The sequence below is a fragment of the Pongo abelii genome, chromosome 3 (genome assembly GCF_028885655.2).
Source record: "Pongo abelii isolate AG06213 chromosome 3, NHGRI_mPonAbe1-v2.0_pri, whole genome shotgun sequence".
Lineage (NCBI taxonomy): Eukaryota > Metazoa > Chordata > Mammalia > Primates > Hominidae > Pongo > Pongo abelii.
Genome location: NC_071988.2, coordinates 4,803,451 through 4,821,057, shown reverse-complemented (window position 1 = coordinate 4,821,057; position 17,607 = coordinate 4,803,451). Strand labels below are relative to the sequence as shown.

Below are 17,607 nucleotides of genomic sequence, written 5' to 3'. Positions count from 1 at the left end.
CCCCATCCAATCCATCATCAGGTCTGGGGGCTGCACTCCAGCACACGGCCCCTGTCCCACCAGTGCTCACCAGGACCAGGCCCTTGGGTCAGGCTCCTCTGAACCCTCTTCTCAATTAGGCCTCGACCTTTGCCCAGGTCTCCACCATCACCCTCGCAACCCATCCAGTCTCAGGCCTGCCTGGCCCAGTTTCAGCAAGAATCCTGCAAATTCAATCTGGCAGGAATCCCCCAGCCTAGAAGCCTAATCTCCCCCCACTTCTGATTGAGTTCCTCATCCCTTTTTTGACATCTCAGTCCTTAGCCTGTCTTCGGCAAGCATCTCGTGGGGTCAGTTCAGCAAGAAGCCCAGTACTTCAAGCGACTTTCCACCCACTGCCCCAACCCTGCTCATTGGCTGCAATCCCCACTGTCTGCCATATTAAGAATCTCACCCCCTCTCTCGTCCATTGTGATGGTCCTGACTCCTGTTGGGAAAAGTCTTCCTTACCAGTTATAATGAGTGCCAGAATAATTTTCTTTAGCAGGGAGGGCTCAGGGAGTGAATAAGCAATATGTAGCGGGGTGGTCAGAGTGAGAAGATGAAGCATAACTCTAGGTGTCTGTCTGCAAGGAGAGTGATGGGGCTCAGAACATGCCACCCCAAACAGGACTAGCAGGCCAGAATGTGCTGCCCCTGACATGCCCCTCTGGCATAAGGGTTATTTTGAGTTGATTACTGGGGGAAACAGTAGACTCAGAAAAGCATTGAAAACCAAGCAGAAGTGACCATTTTATAAGGGGAACTGAGATCTCCAAAGGAAACCTCCAACTCTAAGGGTGTCTCCTCTCTGCACCAGGAAGATGAGGATGATCCAAAGTCCCTGGGTCTCTTCTCAGTGGAGAAGGCACACAGCACTCCTCCCCCTTGCCTAAGGTGCCCCCTGTCCCCCCGGCCCCCCCGCTCGACATAACTGTGCCTCCCCACACCTTCCTTCTTTGTTGTAGGGGATACCGTTGTCTCAGCCTGAGGTCAAAACTGCCTCTTTGATGGCAGGGACACGGTGGATCACACCTGTAATCTCAGCAAATTGGGAGGCCAAGGCAGGCAGATCACCTGAGGTCAGGAGTTTGAGACTAGCCTGACCAACATGGTGAAACCCCCATCTCTACTAAAAATACAAAAAAAAAAAATAAGCCACGTGTGGTGGTGCATGCCTGTAGTCCCAGCTACTCGGAAGGCTGAGGCAGGAGAATTGCTTGAACCCAGGAGGCGGAGGTTGCAGTGAGCCAAGATCTTGCCACTGCACTTCCAGCCTGGGCAAGAGAGCAAGACTCTGTTTCAAAAGAAAAAAAAAAAACCCAAAAAACAAAAAAAACCCAAAGCTGCCTCTTGGAGATCTGCCCCTGCGTGTCCTCATTTCTCTGGGCCACCCTTTGCACATACACAAGGTGCACATGTTAATAAGCTTCTGTTCATCCTTATCTTGTTAATCTGTCTTGTTACAGGGATCTGTCCCAACTAAGACCTATAAAAGGTAGAAAATTATGTTTCTTCCCCTTATAAGAGTCATTGCCTCCCTCCTCCCCTGCCACTGGATACCTGCATTGTGAAGGTATAAAGGGTAGCCGAATGCCACCATCAGAAGCTTAATTTAATTGTGAAAATGAGAAGCTATGAGCTAAAAAGGGTTAATCTGGGAGGAGGAGAGACGACCAGTCCTCAAGTCTCGCTCTTTCTTCAGGTCTGGCAGCCCACAGGACACCCCGCCCTTGTGATGACACTGATTTTTAATGGTGAGTGGGCTTGGGGCATTTCCCATGGGGCCTGTTAGAAGTCCGCTACGTTTTCCTCCAAATCCTCCTTTCATCAATGCTCTGTGGGGCTGGCTCTTCTCTTGCTCCTGGAAGAAAGCCTCGGCTGCTGCCAGTGGCCCTCAGTACCTCATTACCAACCTCCTTTGTGGACAGAGGGGTTGTAGCAGGCTGGGCTGGCTGGGGCAGGAAACACCTAAAACTCCTAACTTGGACTCCCTGAGCTGGGGCGGCTTTCTAGAAGGGGCCTAAAGTGGCGATGGATGTGATCAGGCCGTATTTGTTTAAGCTTTGCTACTTGGAGCCAAATAGCCAGCACTTCTGGGTGCTGGTGTTTGGCTCAGCCCTTTTCCTTTTTTGCCGGTCTTGGGCTTGCTGAGATCATTGGACAGACAAGGCAGGCTGAGGAGGCTGGCCTGGTACGTGCCCCCGCCCTGCCCTGCCGGCTCCCCGCTGTGGCTGGGCTGCTCGTGACCTAGCGAGATGACACTGTCACCAACCCGTTCACACCCAGCATGTGGTGTGGACCTCGTAGAGGGTAGTTCCTTGCTCTAGGGGACAAAACAACACATTTTAATTTGTACCTTGAAGATACATCTCTTCGCCTTCTGCAAACATTTGGCCGCACCTGACACATAGCGCGCAGGAAGGGTGGTAGTGCTTCTCTCCGGCCTGTAAGAAAAGCACAAAGCAGAATGTTTCTAATAAAGCCAGAAAGGTCGGCTGGGTCCCAGAGCCCGGCATGGATACAGCACGCCCTGTGCACAGGTAGTCAGGGGATACTGGAAGGGCCAGCCCCCACCATTGGGACCGAAGACCCCTAAGCAGAGCCCAGACCCAGGGGGTGCCCCCGGGCTGTCCAAGGTGCCCTGTGGGGAGGCAGGGGGAGACCTGTCTGCACTTGCCCAGCCTGCAGGAGCCCAGTGTACAGCTCCCTGCAGGGGTAGTACAGGAGGGGTCAGCCTCATCCACCAGGCGGCATCCAGAGAGGGGCCTTGGTATCTCCAGAGGTGGTGGGAGGGACAGGAGGAGGAAGAAAAGGGGAGAGGGAGAGGAGGGAAAGATAACACGATTTCCCCAGGTGCAGGAATTAGGGGAGTGGGGTGAAAAAGGATGAATACTTTACTTTTCATATCTCTGTATTGCTCAGTATGTTCAATGAGCATTTTGTTTTTATCATTCTTGAAGTTTATTAAATTAGATTACAAATGCTAATACTGAAATAACCCAAACAAATCACATTGCCTGGTTTGGCTTATTTTTGCCTGAAGCAAAAAAAAAAAAAAAAAAAGTCACCCCGAAATGCTCCCTTTACCCCCATGTTCCAGTGCACACTTCCTACCCTGAGGGCACGGCAGGTGCAGCCTGTTGCTAAATGTGGATGCTAAATCCCCGTGACTCATTCTTTCCTAAAACGGGAAGAAGTTTCCTAATCCCTACCCCCTACCTACATTTGAATTTGTAATAACCAGTTTTCTGAATCAGTAATTAAAGGGCTGAAATGTCATTTTGAGCATCCCGTTTTCCCTGTCCTGTGCCTTCCCTAGGATGAAAACAGCCCCGAGGTGGCCCCTGTGTATTGGGAGGAAGAGCCCAGAGCAGGCTCTTCTCCTGCACGGAGCCTGGTGTGGCCTCTTCTGCCAACCTCCGGGCCAGGTGATAAGGCCATGAATCTTCCAGCAAACGGGCCCTTCCCGCAGGTGAGGAGGTTGACTGCAGTCCTGCCTGCCCTCCAGGGCCCAGGCCTCGGCACCAGCTGTCCCCTCCACTGGAGCAGCCCTCCCACTCTCCCACCCCTGCCACCCTGACTGCTATCTCATCCCACCTGCCACCTCCTCTTGGGAGCTTTCCCTGAACCCTTCCCCAGTCTGGACGTTCACAGCCCCATTTCCACACCGTTCGGGGATTACTTGGGTGTATTCTTCCCCACTAGACGGCTAGCCTCTCAAGTGCAGGGCCTGGCACCTGGGCCATGTCAGGGAGCACCAGGTGCAGGGATCTCTCTGGACAGCAGGTCACACCACAGCATCTGGCCCCAGAATGTGGGTGAAATGATCATTTCACTGATCACAATTATTCAAATGCCCAGTGGTCTGAGTAGCACTCTTTTTTTTTGAGACGGAGTCTCGCTCTGTCGCCCAGGCTGGATGGAGTGCAGTGGCGCGATCTTGGATCACTGCAAGCGCTGCCTCCCGGGTTCATGCCATTCTCCTGCCTCAGCCTCCAAGTAGCTGGGACTACAGGCGCCCGCCATCACGCCTGGCTAATTTTTTTGTATTTTTAGTAGAGACGGGGTTTCACCATGTTAGCCAGGATGGTCTTGATCTCCTGACCTCGTGATCCGCCCGCCTTGGCCTCCCAAAGTGTTGGGATTACAGGCATGAGCCACCGTACCCGGCCTGGTCTGAGTAGCACTCTTAAGTGTAAATCAGAGATTGAGACAGCTCTGTATTTTTAAAAATAAAAGTCACCAGGTATCAACGTCACAGTTGTCAACTGCTGGCTCACTGCATTCATAATGAGTATTCCTGAGTTTGTGGCCTGTGACCTGTCCTCACACCTGCTTAATCCAGGTGCCCCCACTTCACACTGACTTCCTCTAACAGCAGGAGTTCTGTGACAGCCACAGGGGACAGAAAGCAACCCTGCAGGGCAAATGAACCCTGCTGTCTACACGGCATGTCTACACAGCACGTCCACACGTGAATCAAGAGAGAACACTGCTGGGACGGTTTCTTTTTTTTTGAAACAGAGTCTTGCTCTGTTGCCCAGGCTGGAGCACAGTGGTGCAATCTCAGCTCACTGCAACCTCTGCCTCCCGGGTTCAAGTGATCCTCCTGCCTCAGCCTCCCGAGTAGCTGGGACTGCAGGCACACACCACCAAGCCCAGCTAATTTTTGTATTTTTAGTAGAGATGGGGTTTCACCATTGTTGGCCAGGATGGTCTCGATCTCTTGACCTTGTGATCTGCCCGCCTTGGCCTCCCAAAGTGCTGAGATTACAGGCTGAACCACCGCGTCCAGCCTGCTGGCACAGTTTCTAAGACGATGGGCTTGAGCCCTCCACAGCAGCAGTGGCTATGGTCTCCATAGCTCATGCCAAGAAGCTTGTTACACACATTAACTTGTCAAGTCCTTGCGGCAGTGCTATGGGTATATTATTACTCTCACTGACCATAAGAGGCACAGAGAGGCAGAAGAGCTTGAGCAGGGTCACACAGCAGCAGGTGGTAGAGCTGCGGTTACAGCCCAGGAGCCTGGCCCCCGAGTGCAGAGCTTAAGCCCACGCCCAGGCCTGGCAGGCACTCAATCCCCAGCCTGGCTGTCTACGAGTCCTGGTACAGATCTCAGGTCTGTGGTGTGCACCCCCTGCTCACATGCTCACTGCTATGGCTTGAATGTTTGTCCCTGTTAGATACAGTTAGGTTTCCTCTTCAAACAGCTTATCCAGTTTCCCCATTCTCTGTACTATAATTCCAAATATGCCCCTTGCCTTTGCTGTGCCCCAACTTGTCTGAATAAGCCTAGGCATGCCTGAACTTGCTACAGCCCCAGTCCACATTCCTTTCCTTACCAGGGAATAGGTTACCTTCCTAGTCACTCCGTAAATGACCCCCTTTCTCTCTCTTCTCACCTCCCTTACGTGCCTACCTTATCTAAGAAAGTTTAAATGTTTAGCCCGTTGGGACTAGTTTAGACTGTGTGGTCTGATCCTAGCCAATAGAGGAAAGACACAGCAGCAGAAGCTGCGTTAGAGATAATAAAAACTCTGATTTCGTTTGTTCTGTGTGCTCTCGCCATTGCTCCACAAGCGAGACACGCTCTTCTGCAGAAATAAATTTGCCTTGCTGAGAAACCCTTTGTCCTTTGTCCAGTGCTTGTTCTTCTTTGCGGCACCGAGCATTTGTTTTCAACATCCCCTTCAAAACTCATGTTGAAATCTAATCACCAGTGTGGCAGTATTGAGAGGGGTGGCCCTTAAGAGGGGAGTGGACTGTGAAGGCCCTGCCGTCAGGATGGACTGATCCATTCATGGATTAACAGGCCATCATGGGAACGGGACGGGTGGCTCTGAAGAGAGAAGGAAAGCTCTGAGTCAGCCAGCATGCTCAGCCCCTCACCATGGGACTCTGCAGAACGTTCCCACCAGCCACAGGATGTGCCCCCTTCACCCTGGACTTCACAGCCTCCATCACTGTAGGAAATCCATCCTTTTCTCTATAAATTCCCTGGGAGTTTCAGGTATTCTGTTACATATCACGGGAGTGGACTAACACACACCGCAGCCTCGTGCCCTGAATGAACAACACGGAGGATGCTGGTGAACTGATATAAGCCAAGAAGCTGGACACAAGAGAACAGACCTCAGGTTTAGGAAGTTCAAAATCAGGCAAAGCGATCTACATGGCTAGGGTGCCCTTGGGGACTCATGGGGGAGTCTGGGGCACCGGACCTGTTCTCTTTCTTGACTCGGCACTGGTTCCGTGGGTGTGTCCAGTTTGTAAAAATGTATCAAGATGCACAGGTATAATTCATGCACCCCTCTGTGTGTATTACATGCCAACAAAGCAAAGACCTAAATGCAAGCGCTAAAACTGAAAAACGATTAGAAGAAAACATGCTGTTAAGAGGACAGGTGCAGTGGCTCACACCTGTAATCCAAGTGCTCTCAGAGGCCGAGGCAAGAGGATCACTTGAGGCCAGGAGTTCGAGACCAGCCTGGGCAACATAGTGAGACATGGTCTCTACAATAAATTGAAAAATTAGCCAGGTGTGGTGGCTTGTGCCTGTAGTCCCAGCTACTCAGGAGGCTGAGGCGAGAGGCTACTTTGAGCCCAGGAGTCCTAAGTTACAGTGAGCTCTGATCATGCCACTGCACTCCAGCCTGGGTGACAGAGTGAAACCCAGACTTTTACAGAAATGTTTTAAAAAGGTGGGCAAAGGACTTGAATAGACACTTCTTCAATGAAAATATACAAATGGCCAACTGGTACATGAAAAGATGCTCAACATCCTTGTCATTAAGAAAATGCAAATCAAAACCACAGGACACACCACTTCATACCCATGAGGGTAGCTACAATAATAACAACACAGAAGGAAAAGAAAAGGTGTTGGTGAGGATGTCAAGACACAGGAGCCCTTGTGCGCTGCTGATGGAAACACAAAACGGTGCAGCTACTGTGGAAGACGGTGTGTTGGTTTTTCAAGAAGTTAAACACAGAATTACCAGGAGCCAGGAAATTCACTCTTTGGCATTTAAAGAAAATGAAGAGAAAAGAACAGGAGAAATGAAAACTTGGCTGGGCACAGTGGCTCAAGCCTGTAATCCCAGCACTTTGGGAGGCTGAGGTGGGCAGATCACCTGAGGACAGGAGTTTGAGACCAGCCTGACCAACATGGTGAAACCCCATCTCTACTAAAAATACAAAAATTAGCCAGGCTTGGCGGCGGGTGCCTGTAATCCCAGCTACTCAGGAGGCTGAGACAGGAGAATTGCTTGAACTTGGGAGGCAGAGGTTGCAGTGAGCTGAGATCGCGCCACTGCACTCCAGCCTAAGCAACAGTGCAAGACTCCAGAAAGAAGGAAAGAAAGGAAAGAAAGGAAGGAAATAAAGAAAGGAAAGAAAGGAAGGAAATAAAGAAAGGAAAGAAGGGAAGGGAAGGGAAGGGAAAGGAGAAAGGAAGGAGGGAGGGGGCCAGGCGCGGTGGCTCATGCCGGTAATCCCAGCACTTTGGGAGGCTGAGGCGGGTGGATCACGAGGTCAGGAGATCGAGACCATCCTGGCTAACACGGTGAAACCCCGTCTCTACTAAAAAAATTACAAAAAATTAGCCGGGCTTGGTGGCAGGCATCTGTAGTCCCAGCAAATTGGGAGCCTGAGGCAGGAGAATGGCAAGAACCCGGGAGGCAGAGCTTGCAGTGAGCCAAGATAGTGCCACTGCACTCCAGCCTGGGCGACAGAGAGAGACTACGTCTCAAAAAAAAAAAAAAAAAAAAAAAAAAAAAAAAAGAAGGGAGGGAGGGAGGGAGGGAAGGAAGGAAGGAAGGAAGGAAGGAAGGGGGTGGTTCCACACAAAAACCTGTACATGATGTTCACAGCAGCATTCTATATAATAGCCAAAGGGTAGAAACAGCCCCGGTGTCCATCATGGATGAAGAAATAGCGGCGTATCTACGCCAGGGAGTATTATTCAGCCATGGACAGGAATGAAAGCGCTGATCCTGCTACAACATGGATGAACTCTGAAAATGTGTGCAGTGAAAGATGCCAGATGCAAAGCCACGGGGTAGAGGATTCCTTCACCATGGAACATCCGGAGCAGGCAAATCCATGGAGACAGAAAGCAGGTGAGTGGCTGCTGGGGGCTGGGGGAGGAGGGAATGGGGAGTAACTGCCTAGTGGGGGTGAGGCTTCCTCTCAGGTGACAAAAAAGTTTTGTAACTAGAGATAACTAGAAGTTGCACAATATTGTGAATGCACCAAATGCCACTGAACATTTTAAATGGCTAGTTGTATGTTACGTGAATGTCACCTCAACTTTTTAAAGAAGAGTTGATCCCCAAATGGCCAACTTTTAAATGACCAACCACACACCAAGCATTGTGTCAGGTGCTCTGCCTGCCTCAAGTTCATCCTCACGGCAGCCCCTTGGGGTGAGCACTATTGTCTATCCTTGTTTTCCAGAGGAGGAGGTCGAGGCTCAGGGAGGCGAGGAGGCCTACCCAAGACCACGTCATTGAGAGAATGAGGAGTCAGGATCCAAAGCAGGTGGGCTGGATGCTGCCTCCTGGGAAGACTCCATGGGTCGTGGGGACAAATGGGGACATTTGTGGCTGAGCCCCTGCAGGTCCGGGGCCTCAGAGCGTGGAATTAACTGCATCCTCAGCTCACCAGCTCCCTGTCAACAGCCCTCCTCCCACACCCAATGCACAGACACAGGAAAAGGAAGGGTCACAGAGCTCCTAGTGAGCTGGGGACAGAGACGGAAGCCTTCCATGCTGTACACGCCACGGCCCGGCCCACGGCACAAAGGAGCAGCCTGGGGTCCGAGAAGCCACACAGCAGAGTTAGAGCCAAGTCTGAGCCAGTGCCAGCTCTGCACCTTTTCCAGTGATGGCACAGCCGCGTGGTCAGGGGCAGCCGGCACCCTCACTCACAGTTCGGGCCGCTCATAAAGTATGAGAGTCAACAGCCAAACCGTTACATTTTAAGGACGCTCCATGTTCTGGAACAATCCACCTGTGGTGGAGAGGCAGGGCTGGAGCGCCTGTGTCTTCAGGCCCTGGGGAACACCACGGGGCCGTCAAGTGGACAGAGCAAATGTGCCTGCCGGTGCTCAGGCCTGTCCCAGGCTCGTGGCCAAAGCCATGGAGGTGACAGATTCCAGCCTGAGATTCCCTCTTGCTGGCTGTGTGACTCGGGCCCCGTGTCACGTGCTGGGGTTCAGTGTCCCCGTGTATAAGATGGAGAGGACTGTCCCTCCTTCTCAGGCTGGGGTAGTATAACTGGGCTCTGTGATTCCAGAGGACATTTAGCTGGAAGGTACCGGCATGGCACAGGTCACCCCCTCCCTACCCCATACTTCCTGCTGAGAACCAGTAGGTCACAGGCGGCCATCGATGGGCTGATGGAGTCAAAAATTAGAAGTGTCCTCATTCCCTGTGTCACCTCCTGTTGTCATTCCCACTCTCTCATAGTGACTGGGGTGTCCCAGTCATCGGCACAGTTGCCACATCCTCCCAATTGCCTCCCAAGGAGTGCCTGAAACCTCAGCTGCTGGTGGTTCCAGCGGGTGCACGGCTCCCCAGGCAGGCGGAAGTCCCGCCCTCACCGGCCTGGGGCTCAAGATGGCTCGGATTTCAAAATATATGAGCAACCGAAAGACTTTGTAGTGCGTGGTTTTAGGAAGACGTCTTGTGCCTTCTGAGGGGTGGCTGTCATCTTTGATGAGGCAGAACGAGGTGCCAGGGAAGCACACCCGCAGCCTGTGGTGGTTCAGGGCGACCACAGGTCCTCAGCCAGTGCCGGGTCAGAGGGCAGCGGTTTAAGGGACGTTCCCACTGTGACGTGCAGAACAGGGCCAGCAGGACAGAGGTGCGGCAAAGCTGCCCCACCTCCAGAAACCCCTCCTGTCCCGGCAGAGGAGAGCTAGCGGCTCCCCCGTCTCTGGGCTTCTGGAGAATGGATCAGCCCTCTCTGCCATGAGCCCCTCACACCTGAGGCAGGTGGCCCCTTTCCTCCCTGAATCCAACCACGGAATCCAGGTGCAAAGGCCTCCTCTGCCCACTGGAGAGCGGCCACACTTCCCTTCGCTCCTTCCCCGCTCCCAGCTCCTGCTCAGCCGAGGGCCAGGGCTGGGCCTGCGGGCTGCGCCTCCCTGCAGCTGGCAGCTCCCAGCAGCTGCTCCTCGCAGTCATCAGCCCAGTTCAGAGCTCTAGTTTCCTTTCTGAACTTTCAGAACTGAGTCCAGGTCTTAAAAGACCTAATCACCATGATGCACAAACAAAATGAAATTTATAAAGAAACAAATGAAAGCTGTGAGCAGGGGATGCCCCGGGGGTGTTTGGCAGCCAGTACAGAATCCCCAGAATCCCCAGGGGCCACTGCATCCCAGAAAGAAGGGCCCTACTCTGAGCAATGGCCAGCAAGGCCCCTTGAGATCTGGGCCCTCCCCAGACCTTCCCCACCCTCTGGAACACAGCTCCTCTTGGCCCCAGGCCTGTCTAGCACACTCACTCCTGGCCCAGCTCCCTCTTCCTCTCTATCCAGCTCCCGTTAGGGCGTGAGCCTCAGGAGAGCTTGGTCCAGTGGCCTCATTCTCTGCTGTACCCCGGTGTCCCCTCCAGCAGTGGCACTGGCAGAGGAGCTGTCCAGTGGGGACTTTCTGAACAAGGCAACACGGTGCCCAGGAAGCCAGCCTGAGCGGCCCTAGAGGACCAGAAAATTCGACTAAGTTTGGGAAAGGCTATGGCAGAATCCCGCCTGCAGATGTTCACACGCACTGCAGAGTGTCCAGGCTCGGAGGGTCCCACCACAAAGACAGTGATGAGCACATCGCCTGGGGACCAGGGGACGCAAGGGAGGACAAGACAGGCCAGCGTGGAAGGGCAGGACCAGGGGCTCTGATGCGCTGCCAGCATGAGGCGAGGCAGGAATGCGGAGATCCGGAGAAGGGTGTGTGCGCATGTGCGTGTCTGTGTGTCTCCGTGTTTTGCCTGGTGTCTGTGTGGATGTCTTTCCGTGTGTCTGTGTGTGCATCGTGTGTGCTGTCTTGGTTGTCTGTGTGCGTGTCTGTGTGTCCCTGTGTGTGTTTGTGTGTTGTCTGTGTGTTGCTATGTGCAGTCTCTGTGTCCATGTGTCCTTGTGTTGTCTGTGTACATGTCGGTGTGTCCATGCATGTTGTCTGTGTCTCTCCGTGTGCTTGTGTGTCTCTGTGTGTTGTCTGTGTGTACGTGTCTGTGGGTGCCGTGTGTGTTTTCTGTGTGTCTGTGTTGTTGGTGTCTGTGTCCCTGTGTTTATGTTGGTTGTGTGTATCATGTGTTTCTTTCTGTGTGTTTATTTCCATGTGTGTTGTTTGTGTGCCTAAGCATGTTGTCTGCACGTCTTGTATGTGTATGTGATCTGTGTGTCCTTTTGTGTGTTTGTGTGTGTCTATGTGCTTTGTGTGTGTATGTATCTGTGTATCTCAGTGTGCCTGTGTCATCTGTGTCTTTCTGTATGTTTGTCTGCATGTGTCTATGTATGTGTATAATCTGTGTCTGTGTGTACGTCTGTGTGTGTCATGTGTGTGGCCTGTGTGTCTGTGAGTCTGTGATGTATCTGTCTCGTGTGTGTGACCGTGTGTGTCTGTGTTTTTTCCTGTGTCTCTGTGTCCATGTGTGTTGTCTGTGGGTTGTGCATGTGTGTGTATATCTCGTGTGTCTGTGGATGTGTGTATCTGCACGTGTGCAAAATCTGAAAGGATGACTTCTAGATGCCAGCAGTAGTTAGCTGTGGGGGTGGCACTATGAATGTTTTGGCTTATTTTATGATAAACAGGTATTCTTTTTGAGCGAGAGAAGTTGGGGACTTGAGAAGTCGCTATCACCTCTGCCCTTCGGAAATGCTGTATTTATTTGGAAACACGGTTTGTTTTCTCCCAACGATGAGAGTCATCCGTGCTTTGTGCCCCAAGACAGACAGGAGGGAGCAAAGAACAAATGTCCTGCAATTGCAAGAATGATGTTCAACTGGTCCCTGACCCTGGGCAGAGAGAGCCTGGGCACCCCCTTTCCTGCCAGCCTCCCCTGGGGTAGGGATCTGTCACCTGTGTCTCCGTGAACCCAGCACCTAGCCCAGGGTGGAACACACTGTGAGCCCCGGAAGGGTCTAGAAGGGAGTGGTTGACTGGGGAAGGAAAGAGAGGAGGGGCAGAAGGAGGGAAGGAGGAGGGGAGGAGTAAAGGGAGGAGGAATTGATTCGCGGAACCAGGGGGACGCTGGGCTTCTTGTTACCGGGGAGACGGCCCCGGCACAGACTGCACGAGGCACACTGGGCCCAGACCTTGGCCCTGACAGGGTTAACAGACGGTGGGGCTGGGAAGAGGCACCCCCACTCCCGCCCACCTCTTCAGGAGGTGTTGACAGGGCGAGGGAGGGATGGGGTTCCTGGAAGGCAGGGCTCTGAACACATGGCCAGTGGCTTCTCCTCATCCACACCTCCTCCCTTTATGCAGCCCTGGTCTAGAGGCTGGTCACACCGCTGTCCCCATGGATTCACCAGCTGAGTCCCAGCTCCCTCTGTGGGGGCGGTGCCATCCGTCCCCAGCAGCTGGCTCTGCCGCAGTTGCTGCCAGGCACCACCCACCTCTGCTGCCACAGCCCAGTGCCTCCCCCATCCCTAGCCAGCCATCCCGGCCCAGGAGTGGGACACAGATATCAGCGCCTCCCATGCCCCCACAGGACCCCAGCAAGGAGCCGGCTCATCAGGACAGACACCCAGAGATGGGTGGGATGCAGGCCAACACGCATGAGGGTGCTGCACGTTTAGGAGAAACTGAGGGAGAGACGGGGAAGGAAAACCCCACTGTCACCACCAAATGCACATTTTGCGGGCAGGCGGGCACTGCGGGCGCCAGCACTTAGGATGGCACCATGCCCGCCATATGCAGACACAGCACAAGCGAGGGCTCGGCTGGCAGTGGGAGCCTGGGATGCTCTGTGCTTGGGTCCCGCAGAGGGAAGCAAGGGGCACTGCCAAGCGCCTTAGGGGGCAAAACGGGAGGTGGGGGAACAGGTGGCTCCGAGGTCTCACACCTGACTACTCTGTCCCCAAAAACCCACCCACCCGCAGCCCCACCTGGCCCCTGTGAGCCCCCATCAGCCCCTCGGAGTTGCGGGCCAGGCTTCCTACCTGCACGGCGTCTGGGCACCAGAGCCCAGTCTGATGGCCCTGCTTGAGCGCCGTGCTCCCTGGAACGTGTGCCTGCGAGGGTGGACACCCTCACCTTCAGCCAACAGTCTGTCACCTGCTCCTGCTGCGCCCTGGGAGTCCACTGTCACCCGGCTGGGCGCCGGCACGCTGGGCCGAGCATCAGGCAGTGCCACCGCGGCGGCGGCAGCTCCCCTTCTGCGGAGCCAGGCTTGTCCCCGCCCGCGGTTCCCACCTTGCACCCGGGGAGGATGCTCAGAGCTGTGCAGAGCCCGCCGACTCAGCCACGCCGCCACAAACTCGCCTCCCCGGCAGAGGCGAAAACAAAAGCATTAATCTTCCCCGGGAGGCCCTTTCTCCTCCACAGCAGAGGAGGAGGAAAAAACCCAGACCTGTTTTGCTCCTGTTCCTCGAATTAGGATGGTTCCTTCCCGATGAACCAGGGTACACCCCAAATTCTGTATTTGGCATTAAATACCAGGGATGTTTACACTGCAGACATGGGACCCTTGCCTCCCAATCCATCAAGGGGAGGGGGGCTGCCCGATGAAACCCACTTTGCTCACCCAGTGTGGAGCGTGCCTGAGGCAAAGCAGCCTGCGTTTGGGTGGGGTCTGCCCCCGACCCCAGGCCAGGGCCTCTCTGGTGTGGGGGCTGCTGCCCGTGGGTGTCAGAAAGGCGGGGCAGGTGAGGCTTCTGCACCAGCAGCAGCAACAGCAGCAGCTGACTGCACACAAGATACACCCCACTTTAGGCCACCAGATGTTCCAACGTGGCTATGCTATTAAGCCAAAAATGCAAACCTGCATCTGTGCACTAGGAGAAGACAAAGGGTTGGGGGACACCTGCGCAGCCCGGGCTCCAGTCTGGCTCTGCCACCGGCTCTCAGTGGCTGATGGCCGGGCATGTGGGTGGATCCAGCTGGACGCCCAGGTGAGTGGTAGGGGGCAGTGTGCATGTGGGGGAGGGGGAGTCCTGCATGTGGTGTTGGCCTGGATGAGCATCACAGCCACCTGCGTATAAGAGGAGCAGGGTCAGGGACAGCACGTGAGTGGGGAACGCGGGCCCTGCACGGCCCCTGGGCAGGCAGGGAGGGGTCGGTAAGAGGCTTAAAGGCCTCAGGGTTTCCTGCACACAAAGCCCCCGGATCTGCAGAAGAGCGGGGAGAGTGCAGGTGGAGAAGCACAGAGACAGTCTCTGAGAGGCAGCGGGGCCGCAGCGGAGGGAGAGGGGAGGCTGAGTCTCTGCAGCGGGGACTTCCATGCCAGGCTGCAGGCTGCTCTTCTTAACGGGAGAGACGAACACTGTCTAAAACGCCACTGGGTGGGGGAAGCCTTGGCAGGTAAGGTGGGGAAGATGGGAGGAGACAGGATCAAGCATGGCAGAGGGGGTGAAGGCCAGAGGGGCTGGACCCAGGCACAGGCGTGGCGGGGTGGGGGTGGGTGGTGTGCAGGAAACAGCAGGGCAGGGGAGACAGTCAGGATAGAAATGGGGTCTCATAGAGAGTGAGCCACCCAGGCCGTCCTCACTGCGGTCTGGCCGCCAACTCTTTGTCAAGCAGAAGACAAGGCCGCTGTGTGGGCAGGGAGCGCAGTGCAGGAGAGTGTGGAAGGTCTGGGCCGTTCTTTGCGGAGAACGGAAACGTAGCTTTGGACTGCCAGGCAGTGCATCGGGCCAGGCTCCATCCTATCCTGCTGGCTCCTCCAGAGTCCTCGCCATCTCCTACAGGGTGGGGCGTGCCAGCGAGGGCTGAGCGAGGGGAGGGGTGAAGGAGGGAGAGGCCATGGCCCCAGAAGAAGGGGAGAGAGGAGAGGGCCAGGCAGGACGTCATCCCTGGGATGCATCACTGGCTGTAAATATCAGATATGATCGCCACCCACGAAAATACTTATAGGACAGTACAGAACATCTGCAGCCTTATGTGATCCACCCGCACAGAAGGCACAAAGACCCCAAATAGATAAGCAGGCAACATTTACAACAGATGACTGAAATATAAGAATTAGGAATGGCTACAAATGACAAAAGGCCGGGTATGGTGGCTCACGCCTGTAACCCCGGCATTTTGGGAGGCTGAGGCAGGCAGATCACCTGAGGTCAGGAGTTCGAGACCAGCCTGCCAACATAGTGACTTTCTATCTCTACTAAAAATACAAAAATCAGCCAGGCGTGGTGGCTCACGCCTGTAATCCCAGCTACTTGGGAGACTGAAGCAGGAGAACGGCTTGAACCCAGGAGGTGGAGGTTGCAGTGAGCCGAGATTGCGCCACTGCGCTCTAGCCTGGACGACAAGAGTAAAACTCTGTCTCAAAAAAAAAAAAAAAAGACAAAAAAGACTCAGCCTCACTAGGGATGGAAGAAAGGCAAATTAAAGCTAGACCCTGCAGGGTGCGGTGGCTCACACCCCTAATCCCAGCACTTTGGGAGGCTGAGGTGGAAGGATCACTTGAGGCCAAGAGTTCCAGGCCAGCTGGGGCAACACAGCAAGATCCCTATCTCTAAGAAAATTTTAAATACTATCCAAGCATGGTATTGCATGCCTGTAGTCCCAGCTACTTGGGAGCCTGAGGAAGTATTGCTTGAGCTCAAGAGGCCGAGGCTGCAGGGAGCTATGACTGCATCACTGCGCTCCAGCCTGGGTGACAGAGCAAGACCCCATCTCTAAAAAAAGAAATTTAAAAAAGCAAGATCCCATGTTTCCACCTATCAAATTGGCAAAGGTTTAGATGAGAAATACTATATCTTGTTGACAAGATTGTAAATCAGAATAATCTTTCTAGAAAGCAATTTATAGTAACCATCAAGAACACTAAAAATGTTCCTAGTTTTTGACTCAACTTCTACATTTCTGTGAATATATCTTAGGAAAAATTAGAAATGCAAGCAAAGCATTATTTTTAAAGAGGTGTTCACTGCAGTGTTACTGATGGTTGTAAAAAACTGGAAGGCGGCATTGTGTCCAGCCATAAATGATCAGCCTGGTAATTCTTTTTTTTTTTTTTTTTTTTGAGACAGAGTCTCACTCTGTAGCCCAGGCTGGAGTGCAGTGGCACAGTCTTGGCTCACTGCAACCTCCACCTCCTGGTCCCGGTTCAAGCAATTCTCCTGCCTCAGCCCCCTGAGTAGCTGGGATTACAGGCACGCACCACCATGCCCAGCTAACTTTTGTATTTTTAGTACAGACAGGGTTTCACCATGTTGGCCAGGCTGGTCTTGAACTCCTGACCTCGTGATCCACCCGCCTTGGCCTCCCAAAGTGCTGGGATTACAGGCTTGAGCCACCGCGCCTGGCCCAGCCTGATAATTCTGAGTCATGATGAAATCTGATGCGAGAGTAAAGCTTATGTCTGAACGAACCTTGAAAACATCAAGCTATGTGAAAGAAGCCGGTCATGAAAGACTACATATTTTATGATTCCATTCATATGAAACGTCCACAAGAGAAGTCTATGGAGACAGAAAGTAGCAGAATGGTGGTTGCTGAGGGCTTGCGGGTACGGGGAGTGACAGCTAAAAGGTATGGGGTTCTTTCTAAGGTGATGAAACTGTTCTAAAATTGACCTTGGTGATGGCTGCAAATATCTGTGGTTATTGATAAAGAAAACCATTGAATGGCCTGGGTGTGCTGGCTCACACCTGTAGTCCCAGCTGGTTGGGAGGCTAAGGCAGGTGAATTGCTTAAGTTCAGGAGCTCGAGACCAGCTTGGGTGACATAGTGAGACCCTGTCTCTACAAAAAATACAAAAATTAGCCAGGTGTGTTGGCACACACCTGTAGTCCCAGCTGGTCGGGAGGCTGAGGTGGGAGGATCACTTAAGCCTGGGAAGTGAGGCTGCAGTGAGCGCACTCCAGCCTGGGCAACAGAGTGAGACCCGCTCCAAAAAAAGAAAAAAAGAAAACCATTGACTTGTGCCCTTTAAATGGGCAAATTGTGAACTGTATCTCAATGAAGCTATTTAAAAAGACCCCACAATACCAAAAGAAGAAACGCTTACGAGGAGTTTATAATAAGCCGGGAATCTGCTAAATAGGAAATACGAGTTGGGAAAAAGGGATGTTTGGGATACAACATGGCACAGATGGTTTCAGATCAACTATGATCACACGGAGAGAAAAAATGAAAGAAAACTGGCCAGAAAGTGAGGCTAACTATGATTGCACAGTCAGTGGTTTTCTTTTCTTCTTAGCACCTCTCTGGATTTTGCAAACTTTCTCGCATCAATGAGAATGGAGGACATCCCTCTCGGAGCCACTCCATAGAGGAATGCAGAGCTCTGTGCAGGGCCAGGACCCTTCCCGTGGGGGCATCCAGCCCCCTGGAGTCTGCAGCCAGGGAAATGAGACACAGTGACTGGGACTGGGATGGGTGTGGCCAGCCCTGTCTCCCCACCAGGTAGAGTT

The 17,607-nt window shown here is 53.4% G+C and overlaps 1 protein-coding gene across 7 annotated transcripts in view; it reads right to left on the bottom strand.

Moving 5' to 3' along the window:
• The window catches only part of ABLIM2 (actin binding LIM protein family member 2), a 190,775-nt gene that overhangs the window by 93,717 nt on the left and 79,451 nt on the right, over positions 1-17,607 (bottom strand). For all 7 annotated transcript variants that reach the window (XR_008524318.2, XM_024246408.3, XM_024246401.3 and 4 more), the window contains exon 7: positions 2,378-2,465. Coding sequence is in view for 6 of the 7 variants with exons in the window: in XM_024246408.3 (XP_024102176.2) it covers positions 2,378-2,465 (88 nt within the window). In the remaining variant the exon portion in view is untranslated. The remainder of the gene's footprint in view (positions 1-2,377; positions 2,466-17,607) is intronic.